The sequence below is a fragment of the Brienomyrus brachyistius genome, chromosome 15 (assembly GCF_023856365.1).
Source record: "Brienomyrus brachyistius isolate T26 chromosome 15, BBRACH_0.4, whole genome shotgun sequence".
NCBI lineage: Eukaryota > Metazoa > Chordata > Actinopteri > Osteoglossiformes > Mormyridae > Brienomyrus > Brienomyrus brachyistius.
This window is the reverse complement of record NC_064547.1, coordinates 18757498-18775807: the sequence shown is the minus strand read 5'-3', so window position 1 is coordinate 18775807 and position 18310 is coordinate 18757498. Positions and strand designations below refer to the sequence as shown.

At 47.3% G+C, this 18310-nt stretch overlaps 1 protein-coding gene across 9 annotated transcripts in view; it reads right to left on the bottom strand.

Annotated features, from left to right (window-relative positions):
* The window catches only part of LOC125709202 (ras-specific guanine nucleotide-releasing factor RalGPS2-like), a 56197-nt gene that overhangs the window by 24249 nt on the left and 13638 nt on the right, over positions 1 to 18310 (bottom strand). For 7 of the 9 annotated variants that reach the window (XM_048977410.1, XM_048977418.1, XM_048977417.1 and 4 more), the window contains exons 2-9: positions 16777 to 16859; positions 16079 to 16215; positions 15768 to 15875; positions 15049 to 15099; positions 7775 to 7858; positions 4255 to 4344; positions 4023 to 4115; positions 2906 to 3032 (exon numbers count right to left, since the gene is read on the bottom strand). In XM_048977410.1, the coding sequence (XP_048833367.1) occupies positions 2906 to 3032; positions 4023 to 4115; positions 4255 to 4344; positions 7775 to 7858; positions 15049 to 15099; positions 15768 to 15875; positions 16079 to 16144 (619 nt within the window). In that variant the 5' untranslated portion in view covers positions 16145 to 16215; positions 16777 to 16859. The remainder of the gene's footprint in view (positions 1 to 2905; positions 3033 to 4022; positions 4116 to 4254; positions 4345 to 7774; positions 7859 to 15048; positions 15100 to 15767; positions 15876 to 16078; positions 16216 to 16776; positions 16860 to 18310) is intronic. The other 2 variants (XM_048977416.1, XM_048977419.1) reach the window with 2 other exon arrangements.

The window sequence follows — 18310 nt, the reverse complement described above, 5'->3', positions numbered from 1 at the left end:
TAAATCCGACTGTGGATCCTGGGTTTCAGGAGGTTGTATTTTACGCCTTCTCCACAGTGAGGTAAATATCTGGCAAACGGAATCGCATTCGGATGGAGGGCTGTTTGGGGAGCTGGCACAGACGGAAAGGCCCGGGCACATGGGACCGGAGGTGGGGTCACAAAACATTTAAATCAGAGCGTGCGTCCGCAGCCAAATAAGTCATCAACATCAATTCCAAATACATCACTGACTCCTTGCAGGCCCCGCTGCTGGACACTTTCCTGGAACAGCAGTTCCCCCCCAGGTCTGACGGGGAAAGGAAAGCTTAACCACGTCCATTTCATGGGAGCTGCAGAGATAAACTCCGTGTCTTTCCCACACCGTGAAATGAGAAATGTTCTCAGTGTTCAAATGATGAGAAGGTGCTAATCTGTCAACAGACTGATAGCAATTCCAGTGATGAGGGCAGGATGTCATGGAGCCACCTGATGCTGTCCCGAATGACTGCCACAGTAGTCAGACGCAGCTCATCTTCATTTTCTGCCCATGTGTTTTTTTTTTTAAAGAAGGCTCTGCACACTACAACAAGCCCAAAATGAGCCAGTATCCAGCCCCACCCAGAGGCTGGGGACTGGGAGCTCAAACTGGGCCAGGCCTCCAGGGGACAGACACACATATCAAGGTGCAAGAAGGTTCCTGTCCGTCCAACTCCACTGATATGTTCGAGAGCCTATTCCCAGCAACACAGCCGATTCTGACAGCCCTAAAGCAGCTCAACTTGCTCCCTCCAAGCAGACTGGGACACATGTCACTGGAAACATAGGCAGGTGTACTGTACCCCATGACAGTGGGGCACCGACGGCCTGGTTTCCACAGAGCCGGGTTATACTGGATTCTCCCAGCCATATAATTCCATGACTCCGCTTCCCGTGAGTGCTGAACATCTTCGGGACATCTGTCCACACTGAAGCCATCTCACTCATATTGAAGGCTAGAGAAACCGATTGAGATTAAACTATAAAATGTTTTTTGCATCACCACAGGAGTCCAAATAAAAATTTTTAAAAAAATCCTAAATTAGAGATTATTATTTCCATTCGCAGAAAAAAAACTAAACGTTCTAGTTTACAGGCCCATAACACACAGAGTGTTACCATGGCGACCCGTGTCACCTACTCTTAAATAACCACACATAAATAAAATGTGGTAAGTGGAATGGAAAATAAAAGACCGGCACTGCAAGCTAAAAACCACAGGCACATTTCCGACCAAAATAACATCTTTCCCTAAGATCTCATCGGGGGGATTCCAGTCGTTTCTTTCTCTTCACTCTGGACAGGTTCTTTTAATGTCTTCCCCATAACTCCCCTGTCCCACTCAAGAGGAAGAACATTTCCTCCTGAGACCCCACCATCAGGTCCATGGGATACGGTACAGCTCGGTTTAAAGGGAGAGGGGGAGCAGAAGGGCTTTGAAAGTCCTCCGCTATCGGGCATAAATGACGCGAGTCCCATTTAGCGGTCGTGATTATTATAGGCCAAGGGTTCTGTCAGCAGACAGGGAAGTTTAACAATAAGTGGGGGGAGAGGCCAGCGGGGGATTTACAAGCTCGCCAAAGCACCCGGCACGTGTTCACTAAAACAAACGGAGCGGAGGCCGCGCACGCGGCGGGAGGCGGCACGGCTCGTAAAAAAGCTCCTCGCCTTTAAAACGGAGCCCCATAGCCGCACATTCATAACTTCTGTCAGAAATCACAGGGGCCAAAGCTGCTGGGGAGGAGCCAGAGCGCTTCAAAGACGAGGTGAGGAAACCACGAAACAGGACATGGTAAAAGTTACTTCGCGGGGGCAGCCATGCTCAGTGAACCTGCAGCGAGCGCATCACAGTCCGTCAGGCTCTGTTCAAGGGGAATTCCATTGAACGTGACCACGCCCCCCCCCTGCGGCCACCAACAGACCCGCATGTGCAGCACTACGGGGCAGTCTGCCATTAGCCTCTAGGGAAGGGGCACTGCTGCTCCAGTTAGTCCCGGAGGCTGATGTGCAGTGACATGTGCGGAGGACGCACGCCCAGGGGCTCCTGAATGCCATGCGAGAGCCTGTCCTTTCAAAAAAAAAGAATACCAGCGGCGCCCAGTTTGTGACAGCCCCGAGAGCTACAGAAAGGTCTTATTTTTATAACATTAGCATTAATCCAGACGGCAAAATTCCATACAGGAACCGTATATAACATTCCCCAAATACCGCTTTCCTGCTGAGTGAATCAATGCAATAAAAATAAGACTTTCAATGTTTGTTTTATTATGACCTTTTGCGTTGCATAAATAGCACATATTTTAAGTAGAGAGGGATTTTGCTCACTTGCTTCGACGAACCACTTTCTGCTTAAGGTCAGAGTGAATGAGAACAGCGAGGCCAAACCCCAACCCCAGCCAGTGCAGAAACGGTCCGTTCAGTGGACCTTTCCTCACTTTTCAGCACAACTTCGAGGTGCCCAATCATCTAGAAAGCTGATTTTGGAATCAGTGTGGAGGACATGGGGGTACCCCGGGGGGGGGCAGCCTCTGGCAGCCCCCGTAGGGCACACCGCGACTCGCAACCGGACTCTTCCATGCTCTATGCCAGGTGTATGACCCCTCTGAGGGGTCCGTAGTATCATTCAGTTCACCCATCAGCTGGGGCAAAGAATATTCAAGGGGGGATTCCCCAGGAGAAAGCAATATTAAAAGCCCCACAGTTTACAGGCCAAGTGTACTTGGAATATCATGGTTGCATTTACCCTGGTTTAAGAATGGCTGAAAAGCCCTGCCTGGTGCTACACTTGCATGCCTGCGTCATGTGACGTGTGTACGGTCATGTGACACAAAGCAGTACAGGAACTTCCATCCGGCCAACCAGGTAAAAGGAGCGGATGCGGGCCTTACCGAGGTATGGGATGCAGGAATTCATGCTCTGGCTCCTGATGTAGTCCCTCAAACGCTTGTAGTTGTCCTCTTTGGACATCAAGTACTCCAGTCTCTCGAACACGGCCTTGTCCTTCCGGCTCAGGAGCTAGGACAGAGAAAATTATCACAATAATTATTGCAATAATAATAATAAACAAATGCACAACAAAATAGTTTCAAAACTTATCAAGTAGAAGATTCTGATGAAGTGTGATCGTGACTTTTCCTTCGCAAACACGACAGCTTCACAACTAACCAAACAAATTAGCGCGAATGATGCCATGTGACATCAGTAGACTTGGATGGAGCAAGACACAGCGCTGCCAAACAATGACGGCCTAAGGAGTTGAGTAACAGTTGAGTAACAAATACACATTTGGTTACAGATGACACGTTATGTCTAACGGATTCATAACAGATGTTTTCTATTTAATAACAAAGCGACAGACTTTCATCCAGTATGACAACATCAACAATAACTGTACTGTATGAATTCTGGAGGATTTGCATTGAATCCTGCAATTGGTTGAACCTGGGATGCTTTTAAAGCAGTTCCTCATGCTCCCAAAAAGTGCATTAACATACATTATTCAATGCTTAATACAGACGGGTAGAGGAGGAAGAGAGCTCCCAGTCCTAAATTTTCCCGGTTTTCCTTTCGGGGAGGAAACACCATACGTCTAGAGACCTTACACTGCAATGATAATCATGACTTCAGATTCGTATAGAACTTCCCCCCTCTGAGATGCCCTAACACCTTATGGTTACCATGTTCTTCAAGGGAAAACAAAAGAGGTACAGAAATAAGTATGAAGACTCTCACACACCAATTGTGACTTTATTGGTTGGTCATTTAACATTTGAAGTTACACAAATCTTGCGCAGGTTATTTTTTTAGTGATTAAAACAAAATTCTAATGATCGAAAAAGAAACCAGTGACTAATACTTGTAGTTTCGCTTTATAGAAACATATAAATTGGTATGTGAAGAGGATTTCTGAGGGGCGGAGTGACACTTGGATCCCCACAGGCCCTGGAAAGCGTGAGATCAGCTCCTCAGCTCTGCACTGCAGCAGCGAGGAAGTGCTCCACTCACCGCCCATGTCTTCGAGAGCCTGAAGATCGGGGCACTCTGTAAGCCTGACACCACGGCCATCACTGCATGGAGGTTGTTCAAGTCACACAGTTTCTGAAGGGAAAAGGAGGGGAGTTATTGCTTACCACAGAGGTCATTCAGAGGTCAGATTTCAAACCATAAGTGGACACAGAATGCATAAAACAACCACAACATCCTCCAACATCCGCAAGACCTAGTGATGCAGGCATACCTTGGCGGTTCTGATGTAGAGGCTCAACACTTCGGCTCTGATCTTCAGGGTCTGAGCGTGGAGGACCTCCCTGACCACCCAGAAGCTGACCTGCCGGCCATGACAGACAGAGCACTAATCACCCAGCGAACAGACTTTCTCTCATCTTACTCATAAACCAGGAGCTGGTGCTTTCGGCAGTTGGGGGATTTAACATGCAACATTTAAAATCAAAGGATCTTTGTCATCCTGCACAGATCGTACACTAAGATGAAATTTTGGTTTTGTGGGTCATAGTGCAAGAAACCGTAATAAAAAAAATTTTGAACCAGATTTAGTTTCACATTGATATTTACTAATTAATCTGATGCTTTTAACCAAAGCGACTTAGAGGGAAGGGTCACAATTTTTGTGGGCTCCCTGGATTTCAAACCACAACCTTCCCGTTGTTAGTGCCAGGCTCTACTTGAGCCACAGGAGTAATTCAGTTCTTAAACTTGATTGGCAACCTAGTAAAAAATAAAGTGATTTTATTAGCTCTTTGGCTGACTGTAAGTTAACCACACACTCAAAACAAGTTCTCATTTTACTTATTAAAAAAAAAAAAAAAAACTGCAAGCAATCTATGCAGAAGACAAAAGGAAAACGTCTGTGTGACACTTCTGCTCCTTCAGAATCGGTCATGACACCGGGCCATGCTGCCATGACTCCCAGCAAACAAGGAAACACCAGCATCCCTGAGCCTCCCTTTTTTCCACAGCTGTCTGTACAAAATGTTCCTAAGCATCTCCTTCAGACAGATACCGGCTGTATAAATGGCCCCAGCTTAGCCAAGTCAGAAATACGGCCTTTGGAGATCAGCGGCAATCACTCCACAGCGGTGACACGTTTGCGTCATCCCATGATGTCTGATACCATAGGTTCAGCGGCCGGGCGGTTCGCAGCTCTGAGTCAGGATGCTGTGCCTGCGATCAGAAGGTCGCCGGTTCAAATGCCAGGGTTGGCAGAGTGACGTCGTTGTTGGACCCTTGAGCAAGGTCGGTAACCCCAACCCCAACTGACCCTACCTTCTTAAATAAATTAAATATATTAATTTCATATATATAATATACACACACACACACACACACACAAGCTATAAGTATATGTGTGTGTGTACATATACACACATATATATATATATATATATATATGTGTATTGGTATATGAAGATATACATACTGGGCACCAAAGTAATAGATCCTTTGAGCTAAAGCGCCAAACAAACAAATCCCAGGGCTGCTTCCAAAGATACATCCATGGGATAAATGGAAACGCCACGTGAGCAGAAGAAGGTAGCCGGCTAGGCCAGCAGACTGGGGGTCAGTACCTCCTACCCGGCACCACCTGACTCCATCACAGTGCTCGGTCTGAGGAGAAACCCTACTGTAAAACAGCTTACAGGCTGAAGTCGGTATAAATCACCCGGAGCCTTATTTATAAAAGGAAAGAGGGGCAGACATTCATGCTGCCCGTGGGTACCGCCACACAGCCTTACCTAGCGGCTTTCCTCCGAACGTTTTTTCCACGTACCGTACTTTTCCAGTAAGAGACGTCACCTGATTTTTGAGGACGCTAAGCAAACAAAGGAAAGCAGCGCGGCCCCGGCGACCCGGGGCCTTATGCAAAGCGGCCAGCAACTGGCTAATGTGGAACATCTGCCCTGAGCGAGGCTTCTGTGAATGAAGCGGGAGTATGAGGCGGACAGGAGGAGACAGAGGAGTGGGGGTAGGGTCTTTAAGACCGTAACGACCTGGGGTCTCAAATTCACATATTTGGACGGTGCCGACATAAAAACCTGCTTTAGAACTGATTCCTTCACTGCTATCAACACGGGCCCGTGAAAAATTATAGGCGTGGAACCCGGCCCTGGATAAAAGAACCGACTAATAAAAATCAGTGAAAGATCTTGAGAACATCGGCAAGATGTGGACATGTAAGGTGAGCCTCTGCGTGGCTGTTTGACAAACGGACGCCTCGGTAGAAGCCATTCCGCCTGGCTGAGCGGCGGCGGGTGCGCTCCCGGGGAGCGAGAGCCAGACCAGAAAAGGTTCCCTGAGCAGGGGGGCGGGGGGGGATCAGCTGCTCAGAGCCACCTGGTCAACACTCTGCAGGGAACAGTCACCAGCCGAAACTCTCTGCGTTTTATAGTGAGGTTTATGGTCATATAAAGTGTCCCGTTAAAGAGTTTACTGTTCCGAGTGAATAATATTAATAAATCTGAGAGCACGGTAACACAGGTCTAAGGCATTTCATCACATAAGCATCCCACTTGTAAATTGGGACAAAGATCTAAGGAGGCAGATAATTCCTGAAGCTTGGCTGGATAAGGCCAGTTGAGGCAGTTAGGCCCGAAGGTGCTCAAAACCCAGCCCAGGGACGCCTCGAAGTCAGGTACTGGCTTTAGAAAGGTTTCTGAGACGTGGAGCAGGGGGGATGCTTGAATTACTCTACCATACACCATCGCTGTGGCCACACTGACTGAGGCACCCGACAAATAAACTTCTTCACATGTTTTCAGACCTTGGGGAAGGAATGAAGACATAAGAGGAGAAGACGACCTTAGCGTGAAGAGCACACGCGAGACCCAGGCCCTCATTTTCCAATGCACATCATTCGAAAAGCACATTTCGAAGGGCTCCTGGCGTCTACATCATTAACATCTTGAATTGCAGTTTAGCGATTGTAAGAAATGTAAGAAGTTTCCACATGACACTCGGAATATGTTCTTTCTCAGACGTGCTAATATTTATGCTGGAGAACAAAGCCCATCTCAGGTCAACTACAGAAAGTAACTGTATGCAAAAACGGTTCTGAGAAGCTGTAGAGTGAAAAGAGAAACAAATGACCCGTCTCTGTGCGGATCACGCACGGCACCCTGGAGAACCCTTCTCTTCTGGTTGTTAAATCCCCCTGAGAGGGGTCCTTTCTGAACTGCTCCATATTTACTTCTAAAAGTGGTGCTTTTGCTAACCCAGTTCTCAGTTTCTCACTCCAGGCAGGGATGGCTTTGCCCTGCTGCGCCATGAGCAGCCAATGCTGCAAAACATGCATCGCAGTAATGAAATGAGCTCCCTGGGTAAGAATCCAGACGTACAAGAACGGGGTGAAGTGCAGAACTATAAACCGAAGTGTAATCCGTAATTGAGAATTACGGTTATTAAACCGACCACCCTAATTTCCAATGAACAATTTACGTTCTGAAAGAGAAGGGCTACCTTCCGTTTTGGTTTCCAGTTCATATCCAGTTAGGTTTGTTCCCATGCAGCATTCCAGGCCCGTGAACATTATCATCGGCTTTGGTTCAGGGGAAGCTTTGTGAATTTCCATCATCTGTTCATTCTGAACGCTGGAAAATGCTTCACACCTTTCATACACTTCGAGCAAAAAGGTGGGCATGCAGAGAGTGCCGGGTGGCAGCCAAGGGCAGGATGGAAGGTGCATACGCATCCTGTTTACTAAGCTAAAGTGCTAACGCGCTAACGCACCAGGTGGCCCCTACCTGGTTGAACCTGCGTGTGAAGGCCACCACGTTGGGGGCAGAGCTGTGCTTCTCCTTCTTATTCCAGCCACAGCTCGACAGCTCCTGTGGAAAAGGGGGGATTGAACATGGCCAAGGGTCAGAAAAAGAGCATAAATCATCCTCATCATCATCTTTTTCCAGATTCGCAGAGTCCAAAAAACTCATCATAGCGCCAACGCCGAGCCAAACCATGAACCCCTACAGCACGGCAGAGCTGTAATCAAACCGAAATGCATGTCTGACTCCAATACCACAAAATGAAAATGGACCAATTGAAGCACTGGGGAAAGGTGGGGAACGAGATGGGTATTATAGCCAATCAAGTACTGTTAAATAAACTCAACGTCGGGTAGACTTCAGTAACATCGCGGGGAGTAAACAAGTGGTAACACGAGCATTGAGTGATGAGAGACTCTGCAACTCATCCATGCAAGAATTTACCTTTGGAGACCTCGAGTCTTTCCAGCTGAGAAAACCGAAGATCTCCTGAGCTATAAGTACAGGAGAAACGGACCACACTCAGGCGTGAGACGGCTTTCCTGGGTCCCGAGGGCTGCCTAGGGCTCAGGGCCAGCTCATAACCGAACATGCGAGCTGATGTAATCGTAGGAAAATCTTATGTAAGCCACATTCATCACGCTCTCTCTCTCCTGCCGGTCCCCACGGAATGGCTGCCTTGAACAGCCATCCCTCGAACCTTGGGCCACACCAGGGCAGACTAGCACTTCCCTATACAAACAAAATGGAAGCAGTTATTCAGTGTGTGTAGGAAGGCATCGACGGCACGTACAAGTTGTACAATGACTTCAGAGAGGGATTCCAGTTTCCTGCTTTTTGGAATCTATTTTAGAGGCGCAAATAAACATGTGCTCATACTTAGTTTTTTTGTTTAAATTTTCCTTCCTCCTGGCAGAGGCTGAAGTTAGCACAAGGATTTTCTTGGCTTAAATGTCTGGCCCACGAGAGACATCTGCCACATTGCTGCTCTGCAGGGCTGGGTACAATCAGACTGCTACAGACTGTTTCCCGGGCAGGAACACGCAGAGACCTTGAATTCACTGGCTGAAGTCTACGCTACAAATCCCGTCAATAATACTTTACTGCTTCTAATAAGGCGGAAAGGACAGGAAGTCAAACAGTGGCAAACACAATGACCATCACAGCCAGGCACTATAAATGTTTTTTGGGAAGTGTTTAGTATTTTCATCCACTGACAAATTACTATATTTAAGAAGCACAGCAAACTCAGAACTAGGGCTGAACAATATATTGAATTTTAATCTCATATTCGATACAATGTGCATGAGCAGATGTGTAAGGTACAAATCAGGCAAGCGGTACAGATCAGGTAGTGACCAAGACCCCTACAAAGCCCAGCCCACCCACACCATGTCAAGATACCAGATAGTGAGACGCAAAGAGAAATACTGCAAAGCACAGCACATGTACCCTAAAGAAAAATTTGTCAAACAAGTGTAATGAAAAATTAACTCACAAAATACATACGTAGTCAAAAGATATTTTTCTTCGCCAAATTTTAACGGCACTTAAAAAACATCATGTCTTGTTTTGAGCATTTGAACAGTCTAATATTTTAAATATTCATTTATATGTCATATGGCACTTTTATTTAGTTAAGATTTAAAAAAAAAAAATACAAATTAAGTGATGTTATGTTCAGCAGAGATACACTTTTCTAATTGGGAAACATTGATCTGGACAAATAAAACCATAATTCATTTAGACTTTCTGTCAAAAACAATGTAATATCACCTATGTATATTTCGTATATCAGTACAGTGACTTAAAATAGAGCTTGTTTTACAGTCATATCACCCAGCCCTACTCAGAACAAAAAATGACACTGAAATGTATGTGGCACCATTTCTCCCCATAAAAGTAACTTATTCCCTGAGAATAAGCATTCCCACCTCTGCACTCTGGGTATAAAATTCAGGAGAACCCCCTGAAGCAGGATGGTGGGCACACTAAGAGTCTGTGGGTGCACCAGCTACCATTGATCTTGGAGAGACCCTTAAGAACACTACCATCTGCAGGGTGCATCTGACTGTCAATCAGCACTAGTCTGTGTAGAGTCTTCCTTGGGCAGTTACTGGTCAGAATTGACACGCGTGCTCTGGCTAACGTGCACATTCCCAGAAGATTCTGCATACTGGCAAGATCTGAATGCAAACAGATGAAGGGTAAAAGGATCCCTATTGCTGCAAGCCTGAGAAAGTCACTACCCTGTGTTATTACCACTGGTCTCAGAAAATACACAACACTCCAAACCTCTCCCCCCCCCCCCCCCGGGAAAGCATCCGCGTCCCATCAAGAACACCTCCTCTATAAAACGGTATATGAAAGAGAGTTTGCCTGAACTGTTGGCAGTGGTCACAACAAGGCGATGAATGTGACCAAGAAGCTGCTGCTGGACGGGGGTGGGCGGCGTCTGAGAGGCAGCAGTTTGCAACATCAGGCCTCCGCTGCGGCCTTCCCCATTTGCGGCGGAACCCTGAGGACCACAGACGGCAGGCGGCTCCCCGCGGAAATGTAGATTCCCTCTTTAGCTCAAGAGGGTTAAAGGGCTGCCAAGAGGAAAGAGGCTGTCTGCTATCAGACAGTCAGCCACAGGCGCGCGGAAATACGGCCTGGAGTGGATTGGGGAGGGCTATTTGTAAGCCTGGCCTTCAAGCTGCAGTGTATGACCACAGGCCTATAACTGATTAAAACACAGAGCAGCAGTACTCTCCCTGTCTTGCCAGATTCCTTCAGGTGCTCCAAATTTGCTCCTGCAGCCAAAAGATATGCAGTTAGGATAACCAGTGTCTCCAAATTTCCAATTGAGTATTATTGCATGGATGTGTATTTGCCCAGAGATGAACTGGCATCCCATCCAGGGGTATACCCCAGCCCCCAGACCGGGCTAAGCAGCTGAATGATGGATGGATAGATTGTATTTTCTTAAAAACATCTAATTCAAAATCAGGAATTGCAGGTGACGCTGCCCAGAAAAGTAAAAGCCCTTGAGAATGGTCCTAAAAAAAGTGTCTCCTACACACAGACTTAACTGTTAGCGTGATTTTGGCCCAGGACGGCTTCATAAATTCAGGGGTAATATCCTTTTTAGCTAAGTGCTACAATTAAAACACAACCTTGACAGACAGAGGGAGACAATCTCCTGCTCAGCTTGGCTACTTCAGCTTGAACCACAGTCATTTAACACCCCCCAGGGACATGTTAACACATAGTTTGCTTGCATCCTAATCCAAGTGCTTCTTCCTTGCCTTTTTTTTAAGCCTTTTAATAAAAGGCTGTTTTTAAAGCACCAAATTCGAAGGAACTAATGGCCAACAGCTGCGTTCTTAAAAGCAAACTACTCATGAAGTCTGTCTTTGTGTTCTCACAACAGTGCTCAAAATTCACCACTTGTCAGTGAGAAAGCAAATGCGGAAGTATCAGCCTGGGCTAACCTCAGGTTCATAACCCTAGATTTTTAATTAGAAAATAACGAAACTGCCTAAAGATGGTCCTAAGTGCCGTAAGACTGAAAACAAGCACTGGTGGACTCCCAACTCCAGGTTCTACTGGACAAATGTCAAGTGAAACAGGAACAACTGCAATTAGTGGTATTTTCTTGTTTCACCACTGACAGATTCTGAAAATGGCACAGAGTAAAACATTATACTATGGTTCTCCTAGAAAGTACAAGATGGCATTTAGCCAATGAGAGAAAGTCATGTCAGGTCGCTGCAGCCGAAATGGCATCTGACCCTGCCCCCGGGTACAAGCCATGCCTGAAGCCTCACGTAATGGAAACGGCGTCCTTCGCAGAACAGCCGAGTGCGGCTCCGCCACAGAAAGACGTCATAACGTTTTACACTGGAGAGCGTGAAAAATCAGAGGAGCCCATCCAAAGAAGAGGGATTCACTGTAAAGCTCGGCTGGACGCAGTTTAGACGCACGAGCTGCAGCCTGCATTCTTACGAGCTTCTCCATAGTCCATAATCAGGAGGAACCTGGACAGCACTACAATGGCCAGCAGGGCTATTTCACAGTAGACGGCTGTAAATCAGGCTCTGACATCATGATGGAAAGCCCATGGGCATTACACAGACTGGCTGGTATTACGAGGCGAGCCCTGAGCACCAAAACCTTGGTTTTGGTCGAATTTGTCAGATCGCAAACACCCATTAACTGTACAAAACATTTGCCTGGACGACCCTCTTGAAAAATAATGACAATTCCAGGAACGCCGAAATGTTCTAGTCTTTGCATCCACTTCCCCTGAGAAGAATTAACCCCCCCCCCCCTTTGAAAAGAAAAACAAAAAAGCACGGGCAGTGGAAAAGTCGTCAAGAAGATAAGATTCAACGACCCCCAAAGAGGAGAAGCACAAAACGCAGAAACGATAAAGCCAGACCAGAGAATGACCGACTCAATTAATGGGTTTAATGAATAGAAGTTATTCAAACCACACAGCACCACTATTTCACAGCTAAAATTTCCATGGGGTCATTTTGTTAGACTTCCATCTTTAGAGCATGCACATAAAATGAAATAACATTACACAAAGGCTAAAGCATATTCCACCCCCTGACCCACCGCTTACGCCCAGCATCACTTGGAAAAATGGGAGCGAGCGCCCCCCACAGTTAGGATGAAGAGGCTCGCTGTATGCAGCCCTGCACTGGGTCCAGTTTGCCTGTCTGGGTGAAGTCGGACGCTTGCAGGCCCCAAACTGCAGATGAGGGCCTGGCCTGCTCTCGGCAGCTGAATAAAACCAGACAATGTCTCAAGTAGACTTTTAATAACCGCCCCCCCAAAACACAACATGAAGAATGAGCGATTGAAGTTGCATGTTCCAGTGTTTCAAAACTGCTCTGTTCAAACCTGCACAAGAGAATGGGCAGTCAGATAACCCAGGGGGATGTAAATAGCCTTAAAGTGTCCTCCGCATCAGGGGGAAAGGGAGACTGAGATCTAGAAATCCGAGTCTCATACTGGCGATAAATCTGCACCATGTGTTTGCAACGAGGAACCAACTCCAGAAGACTTTTTATGTTCATAGCACTACAGCCCATGACCTGGATGAATGCCACCTCAGTCAAACAGACCCCTAAGCGGCCCTGCTGAGTAAATATACCCTTGTAGGAAGCAGAAATGAACTTCCCTTAAGAAAACCTCCAGGCTCATCCTGGCGTGTAAGGCAGCTGATGCCCGACAATGACATCTGACCTGTACAGTGACGGCATGTAACCACAACTGAAATACTGCTGAAATACATCCTGGCCAAACCCCCCCATACAGTGCTGGGCCTACAGGCCAGTGGTAGCCTTCATTTACACGCCATGTACCCAAAATAAACCTGAGCTGCATGTGATGAAGAGCTCTACTGAATTACGCACAAGGAGTCGATCATTCATGTCCCACCTGTAATGGAACCCAGTGCCTGCCCCCCCCCATGCATTTCTGCCTCTAGCAGCACGTCAGAGTCACTACTTAAGACATGGGGGGTGTGATTTCCGTTTCTCTGGTCAGACACACTCATTCCTTTGGTTCGCTGGGCCTAACACAGGCCTCAGTGATCTGTGACTCACTCACACCCAAGAATCCCGCTTCAGCCCAGGTTGAAGACCACGCCCTGGTTCCCACCTGGGCAGCCATGTGTTGTATCGTGGCTATAGGGCAGGAGGCTTCCTGCATTCTCCTCCACACAGAACAACTCACTGCTATTAATGATAAATCCAGGCAAAGGCTTTACATTATTTAAGGGTTAGGCTCTGACAATGAGTAATATCAGGAGTAACTCCCCCCAGCCCCCCGCCCCATGAGCAGATGTTTTTTCCATTATAAATCTGAAGGGGGGGTCAGGATCGGAAACTCGGGCTCCAGCTGCCTGATGCTCTCTAACCGAAACATCATGTGCTGCCGACCTGGCCTGGTCCACACTTCCCTGAAGCATGACAGAGGCTGTGCCAAGCCAGGCTGGAGGCTGTGGGACGTCAGAGAAGAGCAGCCCCGTTCAAGCACACGGCCACGTGAAGGTTACAGGCAGACAGGAGACTCCAACGGACTGACAGTCCGGCAGCACAGAGCCGTACTTAATTCAGTAGTAATAAGAGCAGGAGACTGCAGTGCAGTGACTTCGAGTGGCCAAAGGGAGCCCCCCCCAAACATCAGGGGTCCAAAGTAAAGAGGGCCCCAGGGGCCAAAGAGGAGCCATCCTACTGAAGCTGACAGTCATCGCTGGCGGTCACAGGGATGCCGACTGACCCAAATCCCAGACCGTCACTTTGGATGAAAGCATCTGCTGAACAAATACAAACGTTTCATTCATTCACTCACTCATCTGACTCTTCCATCCAAACCAATTTAGTAGAGGGGTTACAATATACGTTCGGTCCCTTGGATTCAAACCCATGAACATTGTGCGAGCACAACGCTCTAATTGTTGAGCTACAGGAACTGTTTCGCAGTGTGCAATGGCACGCCCATGCTTTGGGTCAGCAGTGAGCCATAATAGACGCATTCGGCAGCAGCACCCAATCAGGCGCCCAGGAGCATTCCAGGAATGTCACACAAGATCGCGCCATTCAGCAACAAGATGATCGCATCAACAACTCATCACTTTTTCCATTCAGTATCCGTGCTCAAGCACTGCAAACCAGGTTAACAAACCAACCTACCAACTATTACCATGAAAAAGACATCTATTTATTAAGGAATTTCAAAAAGCTCAATTAAGTCGCAGCCAATTATTGTCTGAGTGGGGAAATAATATACAATTAAGGTATCCAATGACTCCCAGACCTAACAAAGCACTACGCATGTGTACCTTTCTATAAACATGGCCTGGAGGAAAGTGAGGCAATTATCAATACCTTAAATTAGTGACCAGTTCAACCTCTGTGGATTAAATAAGTATAAAGCCTTAGCTAGACTGGCAAAGAATGTGTCCATCACAGAAGAGGAGCCGATTCACTAAGCTTAGGCAAAGCTACCAGCTACTGCATTATAATTTATTGAGATATTTATTCTTCTGGCATTACGGTTTGCTCATAAAGACTGAAGGAAATCAATCAGCCCATCGAGTGCTTTGCTGCAAGGACAAATAGTGTGTACCAGACGAAATCTTGCAACACACTGCCCCCTGCTGGATACACACAGCTACAGGTTGCGATGGAGCAGCTTCAGTAAATGGGGAGATAAAATTCCATTGTGCCAGTATTAGGAAGGTGGCAACTACTCACCTCGGGCTGGATAGCTTTGAACACGGGGGCATCCATGAGTGTGATCTGGCCCTGAGAGAGGGGGAGAGGGAGAGAGAGAGAGAGAGAGAGAGAGAGAAAGCACTGTGTTAAAAAAAACACATCTGATCCACACAATGAATTTATGGGCAAAATTCATATGTCTTTGTAGGTAAACAAAATGAAAACACAATAAGAACATGGAATATAAGAGATGGGTCAGGAGGGGTAGGGGGAGCTGCTGATAAAGGAAATATCACTCTTTGGGCACCAATACGTGCACCGCGTTTGTTGAGCACTGGGCTGGGTGACAGTGCTCCCAGCTAGACAATCTGACATGGCAGGAGCACGAACTCATGCCCTCCAAAGGAGGATGACATTAGTGTGGGATGGCCACACGTGTACAGCAGCAGGAGGAGGCAAAGCAGCAGCCACTGAGCCGGGGGTCAGGCTCTGTCCGCCAACAACACACCTCCTGAGCCAGGACCAGAGAGACTGGGCCAAAGAGCCTTTGCCCAACAGGCTGAACGAAAGACCATTACTTTTAACTTGTTTTACAATTATGTACGAATAATAAAAATGCAGACAACATATTGACACCTGCTGAAAAGAGACACACCAGATTCACGCCCTAGAGGTTACGGCTGAGGTGAAGCGAAAAAAAAAATAAGATAAAAGATTTCGTACAAAAAAGCCGAGACATAACCAAGAGGTAAGCTTACCGCATACTCATCTGGGGTGACCTTGAGGACGTCAAACACCACGGCGTCAAAGCTCTTCTTAAGTTCAGAGGAGCCCCTGTCGCTGAGAGACTCAGAGCTGCTGCTCTTCTGGGAAGAAAAGGAGAACAGGTTAGCCATGAGAGACCAGGAGGCGGCCATTCCAGCATTAAGATATCTGACCCAGAAGTGCAACAAGACTCAAAGGGTCACAGATGTCTTCCTGAAAGACACTGATTCGAATAAGGGTTCGGAAACTCGAACGAATGCCCATGATGAATGGGAACCGTGACAAAGCAGAGATGCCCCCTTACCTCAGAGACAGGAGCCGTATAGGTGGAGACTTTCGAGCGCCCATCCGGGACGTTCATCATTCCCATTCCATCAGTCGTTACCCCAAAAATGTCCTCATTGTCGTCAAACGCCACCTGCCAACAGGGCCTTTGCAAAGCTGTGGGCACACAAGAGGAAAAGGCTTCACTGCCAGGAGCATGCAAATGAGAATTGTTTATGGGTAAAACCCGCGGGCAGCAGGCGTGACCCCAACACCGTGCCCGAAAAGAGCGCGCCCAGGGGGACCCGCCCAGGGGGACCCGCCCACGCTGATGGCGCCGCCTCGAGTCACGGGCTGGGACCGCCAACGCTCCTGCAACCGAAATGCATTTTGACATTTCACCTTGAAAACTGACAAATAGCTAAACCCGAAAATGAAAATAAAAAAATGATTTCTGAAGATTTGAAACTGTATGCAATGTCATTGGGGGAAAAAAAGCATTTCAAAATAGTTTTTAGCAAATGCACTATTAAAATAAAAATGAAACGAGATTTGACCATCCTCACAGACAGAACAAGAGCACACAGCAGTTCCCCAAAACCGTCCACCTATCCTGAGCCAGCACAGGAAGGGTGCATTGAGTGGGAGGGGGTGTTTGGGGGGAACCAAAGAGCTGGCATAGTAACTGTGATTAGTGGTTTGTATAGCAGGCAGCAGGTTCTGATTGCAGTGACTTACCAGAGCCCTGTCATTCCAGCATGACGAGGCTCCCCTGTAGGCCTGGCCACCTCCTCACTGCTCTCTCTGGGTTTTGGGTGGTCCTGCAGTGAAAAGCAGGAGAAAGCCCATCACTGCATGGTACACAGGCATGAGGCTTGCATGGATCCGGACCGGAAGCCCACGAAGTGCATGACGAAAGCCCGGAAGGGCGCATGAGACCAGCACTCTGCGGTTAATGAATGGCGTAAACACAGTGTAGCGCATGCTGAGTTTCATCACACTTTTTGCAATGTCCTACAGTGCGGAGAAGGATTCCATAGCTCATTATTACAACAAAAAAGAAAAAAAAAATCTAGAAAACAAAAATTCAGTCCTCTGCAATGCCTTGTACTGCAGCTAGGTGGAGCACTGACACCGAGTAGCACCTGGTAACGCCTTTTCAGCGCACAGCCAGCCGTTTCCAGTATGACTGCTTAACCACCTAAGGTAGTGCTGATTCAGAGCCTAAATATGAAAACAGGCAAAACCCAGTTAGTCTAAAGTATTTGGTCCATCAGTGAGCGTCATGTTCATGCTCACAGCCCTTAAGGTGAGCTACCGGCCTGTTCATAGCGGATAAACAAAAAAGGTGGGACTATAAGGATCCCAGTGTGAACGGCGGCGCCCGTGAGCAGGTCAGGCAGTTCAGTTACACGTAAAGATGGGAGCAGAGATGCCGCTCCCTGGAGTGCAACACACTCGCCTCGGAGCGGAGAGGCAGCATCACGTTACAAAACACGGAGTAATCGATACATTCTGACATAGAGGAAAAAAGTTCAGAGGTGATGTAATGCCCGGGTCCTGTGGGTCTGAAACCTCGCGCTGCTTTTATTGACAGCATAATGACAGGCTCCCCCCCCTCCCAGCATGACGACACTTCACCTCCAGCCGGCGTCTTCCACTAGCCATCAAGTTTTCATCAAAACTCCTTTTCTCCACATTTAACTAGTTAAAATTTCAAGGCACAAACTAAATCCATGGTTATGTTAGAGGTGCCCAGGACGATTAAGGTTTCCTGTCAGCCGGATATGGTCTGCCTGGGCCACATTCATGCACCAGTAATACACAGCTGCCTTTAAGAATGCCAGTAAGGCAACAGATCACACACTGGTTACCTCAGGATAGCTGGTTTAAGAGCCAAAAAGGGCTCTTATGAGGGGGCAGGCCTAAGCAATAACACCCACCTGCAGTACTCCACTGAAAGATTGTTGGAGTTCGTGGTTTGTGCAGTGTCTAAAATTAAATGGCTTTAACTGAAGGTGTAAACTTCCTCATGCAAGGTCAATAACAAGCAGGCCAACAGTTACGTCACATTACTAGCCAATTACACCACTTCTCAGTGTTGTTTGCGTTTGCTTGGGGTTATTTTGAGTCAAATGCTGTACTGTGTTATGTGAAACTCTCCCCGATTAAAAGTACATGGACCCACGCAATAAGCAATAATTAAGCTCGACTGTCGGCAATCTAGCCAAGGTTCTTCCCTCAGTGGCAAGCCAGAGGTGAGTACAGACAG